Genomic DNA, 12518 nt, shown 5'->3' with positions numbered 1-12518 from the left:
TGAAGTGTTGTTAGCAAGCTGCAAAACCCCACTGACCAAGCGATTTGCTGAGTAGTCTTTGTGAGGAATAAACCGCATATTATTCATGTTCTGTAATGTCATTGGGAGGCGATAAGACTGGAAAAGAAAATCAACAAAATATAGACGTTAGCAATGGCTATTGTAAAATGCATGGCATTTTGCAACTTCTATGTATCCTTCTCTACAGGAGTGTTATACATAAACACACATGTATTATGTACTCCTTAATTCACCAAAACAAACTCAGAAAAAAAAAACACACGCAAATAATCTAAAACAGGAATCCAGGCACCTTGAAGCTGGAACTAATCCAATAATCCAAGTTATAGTTTAAAAACCTTTTAATGTGAGCGCTTTCCTTCACATAAGTAAAATGAACTTCTTCAGACAAATAAAAGGCATTCAAAAGAACATTTAAATACATTTCCCTATTCATGACATCACAAACCCACCCTAAAAAGTCATGAGATTATCACGTCATATGATCAAAAAATTCATGATTCATTTGCAAGGTGCCTGGACTCCTGTTTTGGATTATACTCCTTAATTCACACAGATTATTGCAACTAAGATAAAGAATGATAAACATGAAAACTGTCTCCTTTTTCCAACATGCTGAGATCCACAAGAAAGTACAGCTGTGTCCCACTTAACATAATTGTAGATGGTCAAGTAGCTCAATGTTGCAGTACCGATTCTTGGGTCTTCCTGCCATGCAGAAGCCTGCGTCTGGCCTGATTTCCAGATCCTTCATATAAACCCTAGCCGACAGATAACCGAGGACTGACATCTGGACAGAAGGGCATCCACTGGCACCATCTTCAGGTACTTCTATTAAGTGAATAAGCAGTCTGATGCCAGAGGTGACCGCACAACCTCCCCAGTTTTATGAAATTGAATAATAAAGAGGAAAACCATAAGAGGGAGATAAGAAAACTATCTGCACTGAACTACTCCTTGCACCCAGAAAAGGGGGTGAAAAGTGGTCAGCAGAGGGGTTAAAGGGTGGCAGTATGTACTGCAACACTGATCTACTCAAATACCTTCAATTATGTTAAGTGGGACACAACCATACTATGTTCTTTGTAGTCAACATTGCAGTACTTATTCTTGGCAGGACTCCCAATGCCAACTGTTGGGTAGTAGACCATCTGTAGGATCCTAGGGAATAAGGCTTTGCAGGATGTCAGTAGCGAAAGCTACTCTAGCCATGGAGATATTGCCTAAATTATGGTGTTTTGCAAAAGTGATCACAGAGTTCCATTTACCTGCCTCTAGGATGGACTGGGTACAGGGTCCTTCAAGCAAAGCAATGGTGGTTGCCCCATGCCTGGTGGAGTGGGCTTTAGAATGACCAAGTAGAGTAACAATGCGGTTTGCTCTCCATTTGAAAATGGTTTGTTTGCCTCTATGAAAGCTACCAGCAACTGATCTGCCATATTAGGGGGTTTTGTCCTATCTGTATAATATCTGATTTCGCTATGTACATCCAGGGTAAGAAGGACTTGTTCTGCGTATTTGGGAAGATGACTGGCAGGTGGAGCCTGGTTTAGGGCAAGTTCTGATAACACCTTAGGCGTGAAAGATAAGTCTGGTCTGAGTATTACCCTATCCTTGTGAAAGGCTTTGTACACAAGAGGTCTTGTAGCTCAGAGACCCTCTTTGCTGAGGTGACAGTTATAAGGAAACTGGTCTTCCAAGTGCACATCTTTAGAGTGGCAGAGGCAGCTGGTTCAAAGGGGGAGGGGCAAGGTGAGTTTCTCTAGCACATAATTTAGATGCCAGGAAGGAAGAGGATTCCTTCTGGGTGGTCTCAAGTGAATGACCCCTTTTAGGAAAAGTCTCATGTGGAGGGATAAGGTAACAGGTGGACAAAGTGCACACAAGCTCAGATGGCAGATGCATGTATCTTAATACTGAAGTTCTTGTCTAAACATGCCTGTGAGGTATTCCAAGACTAAATTGATGTCTACCTGAGAAGAGTTGGTATTCTTGAGGTGACATCCAAAAATAACCCCTGCACGTAAGGAGTTGCACGGCTAGAGAAGTATCAAAAACAGAAAAAGGCAAGCCAGCAACAAGTGGACCGCTGATAAATAAGTAGTTTAATAATAAACTACTAAAGCAACATGAAAGCTTACAAACAAACCGGTTTCGGCCCGGATTTTAACCTGGCCTTCTTCAGTGTTTTACAGAGAAGCCAATCATGAAGTATTTTTATATAATCATGTAAAAATTATGATTGGTTGACAAGAAATACTATACTCATGAATATTCAACAAAAATGTACTCTCCAGATTTTTTATAAACATTCATTAAGCCCTGGGCTAAAGAGTGCACCAAGTTTGGTGATCCATTTCTTTTCTTTCACATCAAGTTTTTTGTGCCAGCCACATTTGTTAGTTCTATCGCCAATAAGTTTATCAATAATTGTGAAATGAAATTGTGCCCTATTATGTACAAGTGTATGTTTATATAGGGCATTAGATGTTTTTTTACATCTAATGTCACTCAAATGTTCCGACACACGTAACCTAAGTGGTCGAGAGGTTTGCCCAACATAACTAGTACGCAATAAAGATTTGGTCGTTATCAATGCAGACAAAGGGGGAGCAGTGGTTGTGTTGGATTGGAGCTATTATGATATCGAAGCACATAAACAATTGGATGATGCTCGATATTACACCAAAATGCCACTGGATCCCACCCCTGTATTTAAAAAGGAAATTGATGGTTTTTTACATTCTGCATTTGATAATGGGATTATAAACAAAAAAACATTAAATCATTTAACAATCTCTGACCCTATTAGACAGTATATTTATTTTTTGCCAAAAATACATAAGGACCTTTTACATCCACCAGGTAGGCCCATTGTGTCGGGTATGGGCTCGCTTACTGTGCCACTTTCTGAATTTCTGACTATGCATTTGAAGCCTCTGTTGTCATTTGTTAGATCTCGAATACAGGACACTACTCAATTTTTGAGTATTGTTAATGATATGCAGTTGGATTCGGACTGGTGGCTCTGTACATTGGATGTGAGCTCATTATATACTAATATTCCACATTGGGCCGGACAGGATGCTATTGAATTTTGACTCTATAAATCTAATATGTATCAACCAGGATTTAATACCTTCTTGTTAAATCTGACTGAGCATGTGCTGACTAAAAATGTTTTTTTCTACAATCAGGAATGTTTCTTACAGATCAGAGGTACAGCAATTGGGGCGTCTTTTGCCCCTATATATGCTGATCTGTTCATGGCTTATATAGAACAAATTATGATTTATGATGATACTCATAATTTGTTTCTACCTGAAATTGATATTTGGCGGAGATATTTGGATGATTGCTGGATAGTGTGGAGATCAGATGTTTCATATCTTCAGGAATTTATGGAATACTTGAATGATAACAAATGGGGAATACAGTTTACTATTACTTATGATCAAAAATCCATAACATTTTTGGATGTTTTGGTAACTAGGAATATGGACAATACTCTAAAAACTGAAATCTACAGGAAGTTTCCCCAATACAATACCATACTCCACGCCTCCAGCTTTCATCCAAAACATATCGCCAAAAACATCCCAAAATCACAATTTATCAGAATCAGACGTAACTATTCTGACAATATTAGTTTTGCTCAACATGCTCAAGATTTACACAATAGATTTATTGATAGGGGTTATAACTCGGGGTATGTTACAATGGCTCGAAATTATGCTTCAGGTTTACACAGATCAAATCTTTTGACGTACAAAAAGAAACCTATTACCAAAAACATTTTGCGTTTTACAACCACATTTGGCAGAAACACTAATAATTTTATGAACATTATCAAGGACAATTGGAATATATTGGAAGCGGATGCCAGAATCCAAACACTCATTCCTAATAAATGTTCCTTTTCCTTTCGTAAAGGAAAGAATTTAGCGGGACATTTCAATCATTATAAACATCATTTTGAATCTACCTTACCCCAGGTATATCAAACGACTATTTTGGGGGACAAACTCATTGGTTGTTTTCCTTGTGGTCATTGTGTCAACTGTAAACATATGGTGAAAACAAAAGAATTCACTAGTAGAAATAGTAACAGAGTTTTTGACATTCAATTTTTTGCCAACTGTAATACTGATTGCGCCATATACATGGCATGTTGCACTTGTCACTCATTTTATATTGGGCAAACCTCTCAACCACTTAGGTTACGTGTGTCGGAACATTTGAGTGACATTAGATGTAAAAAAACATCTAATGCCCTATATAAACATACACTTGTACATAATAGGGCACAATTTCATTTCACAATTATTGATAAACTTATTGGCGATAGAACTAACAAATGTGGCTGGCACAAAAAACTTGATGTGAAAGAAAAGAAATGGATCACCAAACTTGGTGCACTCTTTAGCCCAAGGCTTAATGAATGTTTATAAAAAATCTGGAGAGTACATTTTTGTTGAATATTCATGAGTATAGTATTTCTTGTCAACCAATCATAATTTTTTCATGATTATATAAAAATACTTCATGATTGGCTTCTCTGTAAAACACTGAAGAAGGCCAGGTTAAAATCCGGGCCGAAACCGGTTTGTAGAACTATTTGGGTATCTTTCTTCCACATAGCTCTCATTTCTGCTTGCAAATCCTGATATTTTATAACGTTGTCTCTCTCTCTCTGTGCGCAGGACACTGTAGTCACTTGGTGTGGCTATTTCAATGATCAGTTCCACTTTTGTCTTTTCTTCCTGGACCACTATATCCGATTCTCTAGTATCTATCTTTTGAACTGTCGATAATGGATGATCCCATGTGATGTAGGCTTCATCATTTTCTATGATGCTTTGTGGCTTATGTTTCCAATGTTTTTCAACCACTTCAGCACCAAAATGTTTGCACAATCCCCACTCCAGCAGTAATATGCCTTTCAGTATACAGTCCTTCTGCCATTAGTATATGTCACAACCAGCAACTAGATGTGCGACAAGTTTCCAATTCTGTTTTACAAAACCTACATTTGTCCGTTTCTCCCACACGTTCACGCTCAATGGACTTTGTAAACCAATTTGTATGTAGCCCACTATCTTGTGCTGCTAATATTAACCTTTCATCTCGTTTTGAATTCACCTCTCCTTATCCATTCCTGATCAACATGAGGTTGTTCCAGAAGTTTTCTACACTTGCAGCTATATTTATGCATTTTCCACAATTCTTGTCTTTTCATCTGATCCTTCACCTTACATTCTTTCTTTTGTTTTTTGACACATTCAGTTACTGCTTGATTTTTATCTACTTCTAGTTTGATTTCCATTCCTGCTTGATGCCGATATGCTTGTACGTTAAGCAGGGAAGTCATCTTAGATTTATTCTCCTCATGTTTCAAAACGTTCATGACATTTGGGTCTTCTGAGGTCAGCAGGTATGTGTGGAGTCCCACGATTACAGATGTATGTAATCAATTTCAAGGAGGCCCATCCCTCTTTCGGAATGGAGGATATATAATTTTGGTATGCACTAATTTTTATAAATCATTTGGGGAGCATGAAGCATCCTTCTTGTTTTAATATCTAATCTATCCAGCACATTTTGGGGCCAATCAATCACTCCAAAACTGTAAGTTAGGACAGGAACAGAAATTGGTTTATAGCTTTGATTTTGTTCCTAGATGTCAATGCTGTTTTCAGGATTAATTTATGTCTTCCAAAATATTCCTTACCAAGTTTTACTCATTTGTTCGTGTTTTATTGCTGATCCTTCATCAATTTCCAGGTATGTATACACTCACTCTTGCTCAAGTTCTTTTATATCACATTCTTGTCCAAAAGGGACGTTTTCGTTCTGCTGCAGTTCTCCTGCTTTAAAGGTTGCTTTTGCACATTGATCAAGGCCATCTGAAAAAGTTTTGACAACCTGCAGCTGTGCTTTCAGTTTCTCATCTGATCAACTATACAGTTTTAAATCATCAACAAAAAAGATGAGAAGTCTTTAGACTTTGTTTTCTAGGAGCCAAATTATAGCCATGGCCTAAGCTGTTAAGTAAACAGCTTAATGGGTTAAGGGCAAGGCAGAACAGCAACGGTGACAGCGTCACCCTGGAATAACCCCCTTTGAATTTTTATCCCTGGGACAATAATTTGTCCTTTAGCTTGGCTTAATTGCAAAGTGGTCTGCCATTGTTTTACTGTCACTGTAATGTAGTCAGTGTAGGGTATATCGTACATTTTTAAGCACTCTTATCCAGGAATGTGTGATACAATGAAATGCCTTTTTGTAGTCAATCCATGCCATATTTAGATTCGTTCTCTTTTTACAGTTCTCCACTATGACTTTAATAAATGATCCTTTGTTCCATATGACTTTCTTTTATTGCCCTTTTGTTCTTCTGCCATAATTGAGTTTTCTTCTAAATGACTATAAACTCTGTCAGCATCAATTCCCGTGTATACTTTATACGTCGTTGGAAGGCAAGTTACTGGTCTATAATTTTTGGGGTAGCTTGCAGGTTTACTCAAGTAGGAGCATTGTTTTAACTGTTGTTAGCCAGATTGGTGTCTGTTCGGTGTGTGCATATAAATAGTTCTTACCCCTGGCTAGGTGTTCATGCAAAGATATTAATACTTTTAACAAAAGTTAGGTACTGCATCTGGGCCTGGGATTTTCCAGTTAGAGGCTTTTCTTAACTTTGTTTCAGTCTCTCTGACTGTTACTTCATCCCATTTCATATCCTGTACCATGTCCCTCTGAAAGAGAAAGCATTTGTTTTCCAAGTCCTTGTCTGTTGAGTTCTGGAGCAGAACTTTTGTAGTTGTCCATTATAGTGAAATGTTAACAGGCTTGTTTAGTGGACCCACTCACTGCAATGTTAGATCCACTAACACCGCTCTTCGGTATTCATTTGTTGGGGTCTAGAAGATGCATGCTGGTTTCAGACCGTACTCCCTAGCTTGTTTACATACATCACTGTGCTGGTGTCTATCCAAATATGTTCGGTCCCTGAGCTTAATTCTCCTGAAAGGCATTTACTCCCAGGTAAATTTCAAGTAGCTCCTTCTGGTTTACATACAATTTTCTCTGCTGTGGTGTCCAGGTGCCCTGCACTTTCATGGAACCTAAGTGAGCCCCCCCAAACTATGGTCTGAACTATCTGTGGTGATGGACTTGTCTGCTTCTGGTAAAGACAAACTCGCTCCTGGGTTCTTTAATAAAGTTTTCTTTTACTATAGCAGCTTCTTCAAGCATGGAAGGACAGGCAATAGAGTATCCAGGGGGTGAGAATGCGGTTACCAAGCATTTTTAAGAACCGCTGACATTTCTCATGTGTAACTTTGCAAGTGGAATGAGAATGCAGGCTGCTATGCAACCCAGAATCCTTAGAAATTCCCTTACTGATGTATTGTTTTGTTAACTCACTGGTTAGGTGGTTTGTCAGAAAAGATATCTTGTTCTTGGGAAAGATGATTTTTTGTTGGGTGAAATTTGTAAGTGTGCCAAGAAAGAGGATCCTTGTTTGAGGAAGCCTTAGGGATTTTAAGATTTAAGGTGACACCTAAATTCTGAAAGCAATCTACAGTGAACTGGCATAGTGCCTAGGGTCTCTGCTATGGATTTTCCCTGAATGAGACAGTCTAATTAAGGGTAAACTTGAACTCAGTTCTGCAATGTGCTGTCAGAGGAGGTAAGCATTTTCTGAAGACTCTGGGAGCAGTGCACAGACCAAATGATAATACACAGAATTGGAGGTGAAAGAACTAGCCAGGGAACTGTTATGGCTAGGCTTGTACAGGCCCTAGGGCCGATAGCCTAGTACCAACCTATAAACCTAAGTCTGTTGCTACAAATCACAGGCAATTTCTACGACTGTCCGCTATTGTGACATTGAGTTAAGCATCCTTTAGGTCTAGAGTGACCATGAAGGCACCTAGGAAGATCACGGGAAGTAATTTTTGTAAAGTAAGCATTTTGCATTTTGGGACACTGAAAAACTTTAGTTTTGAAACGTCCAAGTTGGGCCTCTAGGTATCCTCCTTTCTTGGAACTAAAAAGATACTAGAGGAGTCTTTTTCCTCCTGATGTGGAGTAACACACTGAATGGATCTTGGTGAAGTAGTTTCCTGAAGACAGGTGGCAAGAGGCACTTCTGTTCTTTTGGTCATCTTCGTATGCCTAAGAAGGGTGGGATTTCTCTGAACTGGATGGAGTACCCCCTTTTCTGTGATGGAAATGACCCACTGGTCTCTGGTAATGGCTTTCTATTGATTTAGGAAGGATGGTCTTCCAGCCAGAGGTTTGGATGGAAGAATGGGTAGGGGTAAGCAGGGGCTGGAGTTGGTAATAGTCACATAGCTGGTCTCTGTGTGGGGTGGACTCTTTGGAGCTCATTGATCCGGGCAACTGTTCTGGTTGCCATCTTCTGGCTTGTCCAGGTCTCTTACTAGGGGAGACCTCCCCTTGTCTTGTCTAGGAAGGGAAAAAGCCTAAGTTTTGAGTGGTAATGCCCCTACTGTACCCTGGTGTCAGAGACTAACAAAATTCCTTCACAATTTTTTTTTTGTTTTTTTGCCTTCCTTTCTTATCCAGCTTCTTGAAACCCTGTCCAGCTGGAGATTCAAAAAGGAATTCTTTGCCTAATGGAGCATCCAGTAGCTCAGCCTTCACCTGATCTGGCAAGCTGGATCCCGAGCCATGCATGCATCTAAGGTGTCACAGTCACACTTTGGGGAGTGCCAGGAGACTTCTAGAACTTCTCTTGCTGTCTCCTGAATTTCCTTTTATAAGGTTCTTTTCAAAAAAGACTCCATCTTAGATAAAATGTTCTCATGGAGCGATTCAAAGGTACTTAAGCATAGGGAATTGGCTATTCATGTAAGAGTGGCAGAGGTATAAGCTGTTTTCCTAAATCTAATAAGTCTACTTTCCTTACCAAGAGGTAGGGGAAGTCTAGCTGTCCCTTTAGATACACCTTTCGTGGACAGAGTACAGACTGCTAAGGGATGAGCTTTGGGAATTTTGTAGAGGTGTTTGTGAGAGTCAAATGCTCCAAAACCAGCCTAACTTCTTAACAGCAAGTGGTAAAGAATCAGGATGTAAAGCAATGTCTTTAAAGACATCATCCAGTATTATGTGTACAGGAGGGATAGCCAGTAGCTTGGAAGAAGACAAACTTGGCAGTTCCTTTTAACAGGTCTGAGCTTGAGAGAACTGTTTGCTTTCTCAATTTAAACCCTCCTTCATTTTATGAAGGGTATCCCCAAAACAGAGGTCCTCTGGGGGAGAGGCAGAAGAGAGGGAGTCATCAGAGTTGGAATCTGTACAAATTTGAGCTAGAAGGTGCTCAGAATAGGACAACTCATCTTCTGAGCTTGAGAACTCAATCTTACTGAAAGGCCACTTCCTTGCTTCTTTTAGAATGGGAGACTTCAGAGGCACAAGTGTGACATGACTCCCTGGATTTCATGAAGGCCATGAATTCCCGTGCTACTTTTAGGTAGTCTTGGGCTTCGGCCTGAGTCGAAGAAAAAGCAACAGCTCACTTTGGTTTAAGTGTCCATTTAGAAGGGATGACATGAGGTTGCAGTCATTTGACCACAACTTTGGTAAAGGTTTCAGTATGAGGTAGATGGGGTGTCTCCCTTGTGACCCACAACCCAATCGCTGGCAGCTGAGGCTTGTTGAGAGACTTCAGACCGGACAGATGTCTGTGTTGTGGTAAGAGTGGTAGGTAGGCTGTAAACTATGGCGGCCTCCCAAGGGATCATGCTTGAGGGTTCAGGCCTAGAAGCAACAGCCTAGGGAGGCTGTAAAGGCGCCTCACCTGGGACATTGGTACTAAAGAAGTTGAGCTGGTGTTCTTTTGGAAATGTCAGAGTCCTTGATTTTTTTTTCTTTCCATTTCTTCAGAATGATGCCAGCAGAAACTGCCAGACATAGCTGTAGGTTGTAAAGCCAACAAGGGAACCGAAATGGAGGATTCTATGTTGTTGTCTTTCGCCTTTTCCCAGTTAGGGGTCGTCACAGTGGAATTCCGGTCCGCCAATGATTGGCAGTGGATTTTTACGTGTCGAGTTGCCAGCCCTGACACAACCTTCAACGAAGGTACGCCCATTCACGCATGTCTCCACACAGAAGACGCTCTAGCTGAGAATCAAACAGGACAACGTCTTACTGTGAGGCGACAACGCTACGACAGCACCACAACGGAGGATTCTATATGGGTGGCTAATATCTCGACCCTATGTTTTAGGGTTTTTACTCAGAATTTAGTACAAGCAAGACAATTAGACACATCTCTTTGAGGCCCCAAGCCGAACAGATAAAACAAGAGAAAATCATTACAGGGGATTTGCTTTACACAAGTCAAGCAAATGTCTTTTTTAAACATTAAATGAGTACGGGAAAAAATAACATACCTGACTGGAAGGAGGAGACAAGTCAGGAAAAACAAGTTGAACAGCAGACTGAGCGTTTTGAACACATGTGAAGTACATCAGACTGCATGGCTAGAAAGAACTGAATATGGTGCCAGTGGATGCCCTTCTTAACCCTGACATTCAGATCAGTCCTCAGGTGTGTGCCACCTGCTAGAAATGACAGACTCTGGAAATCGGGCCAGCTGCAGGCTTCTGCATGACAGGAAGACCAGACATCACTACGCATGCAACTACAAACAAATCATGTAATGAGCAGTTACACTGAAGTAGTCAATAAATGACCAAGGGATTACACTGAGCAGTTAAGAGACCCTCCTAAGAACTAACTACAGACACACACACATTATAATATACACTATATACATATATAAAAACGCCAAATAATTTAAGAGGAAAAGGTCTGTGTGAGATGTAACATGCACCACAACCAGACAAAACTCTCCATCACTGAAGTCAGTTTATTTTAGCTGCCACATAGACTGCCGTTTCACTTTGAATGATATCATTACATGATAAAGTAAAACGGCAATCATTTTATACTTTCAGAAAAATCATGTGCTCAAACATACCCAAACACTTAGCTGCACTAAAATAAGCATCTCTGTTTTAAACTTCATTTACCAAAGAGCACCAAAATATCTTAAACAATAAAGGACAGTACCTCACAAATATTAAATAGAAGAAAAGAAATAAGCTTATCCATTTATCATTAACTTCAGTGAGATGCACACTATCCTGTAATCATTTTCTACAGTAATACAAAAGACTGCACATAAGATTTCATCATAGACATCATATTACATAATGAGAATACATTCAATTATAAAAGAAAACACAAAGATTTTTTTTTTTTTTTTTTTTTAAGTATTATACAAAATTGTGTCTATTTAATTTAGCATTACATAGATTGCTCAATACCTGCCTTCCCTTTTCAAAATATACCACCTCCATTTTTTTTTTATCTCCTTTACAATGTCCAATAGTTTGATACAGCTGGTTTTGTTACTGATTTCCATTTTCTAGTAATGATTTTTTGGCAGCTAACAGCATTGAACTTACTATGTCTAGGCAATTCAGTTTCTATGCCCCAGTTCAAAAGAATAATTAACTGAGTTAAAAAATGTGTTCCCTCCAACATGTCTGACAAAGTACCATGTAGGGAAATTATAAAATATGCAAACTCGCTGCATTCTCAAACATTCTCTTAGGTGCCCCTTCTCCCTTTCACATTGCCTCCAGAAATTATGGTCTACTTGTGGGAAAATTGAAGTTTAATCGGGCTATAAAAATATCTATGCAAACACTTCCATGCAAGAATTCTAAACTTTCTAAATTTAGTTGCATACTGGGGAGGTATATAAATGTCCTCTGTTTCTTTGCAAACTGCATTCTTATCCTCAATAGCCAGTGTTTTCTAACCATTCCTGATGGATTCTTATATTTACCAAGCATTTTACATGTCCCCTACAATTATCTCCCCCCAATTTATTTATTTTTTTAAACAGCAGCTTCTTTTCTAGACTCAACGTTAGACAGAACCAGAGATTATCTTCACCACACATTCGTTTCTCAGTGCCTATATTCTGTTATCAATCCCTTGTACAGAAGACAATCTCCAACCTGCAGTTCAAAGTTTTGCAATGCTTCATCGCACAGACTTTTCCATCTCTAGTTATTTGCTCTCAATACGTTAGGGTTTTACTTTGCTAATCTGTCTCCAATAAATTCTAGCCCCATTCTTGCCTGCTTTCTGTGTCTATACTTAGTCATCTCTACTGACAAAATCTCATTTCCTAATTCCTGTGTTAGTTTTCTCCTCAAAATATTTTCTGCTACTTTGTAAATATAACAGTCTGTTACTATTTTCCTTTAAGTGCTTAAATCCACAATCTTAATCCCACCTTATTTTACGAACCCCTTCCCCTACATCATTTCTTTCAATTTTGATTTGTAGTCTTCTGTTTGTGTTATACGTATGTTATCTAATCCTAACCCACTTTGGTCTGACAAGAGAAAAAAAATCAACTCTCATAAATCTTTCCCTCCAAATAAGTT

The 12518-nt window shown here is 39.2% G+C and overlaps 1 protein-coding gene across 1 annotated transcript in view; it reads right to left on the bottom strand.

The window, feature by feature from the left end:
• The window catches only part of LOC122788982 (minichromosome maintenance complex binding protein), a 1363580-nt gene that overhangs the window by 486383 nt on the left and 864679 nt on the right, over positions 1-12518 (bottom strand). The window contains exon 13 of the mRNA XM_044056074.1: positions 1-117. This exon is cut by the window's left edge and continues 7 nt beyond it. Coding sequence (XP_043912009.1) covers positions 1-117 — 117 coding nt within the window. The remainder of the gene's footprint in view (positions 118-12518) is intronic.

The sequence above is a fragment of the Protopterus annectens genome, chromosome 14.part0 (genome assembly GCF_019279795.1).
Source record: "Protopterus annectens isolate FY-2018-M chromosome 14.part0, PAN1.0, whole genome shotgun sequence".
Taxonomy (NCBI): domain Eukaryota; kingdom Metazoa; phylum Chordata; order Ceratodontiformes; family Protopteridae; genus Protopterus; species Protopterus annectens.
The sequence above is the reverse complement of the archived record's forward strand: the minus strand, read 5'-3'. Positions and strand labels throughout refer to the sequence as shown.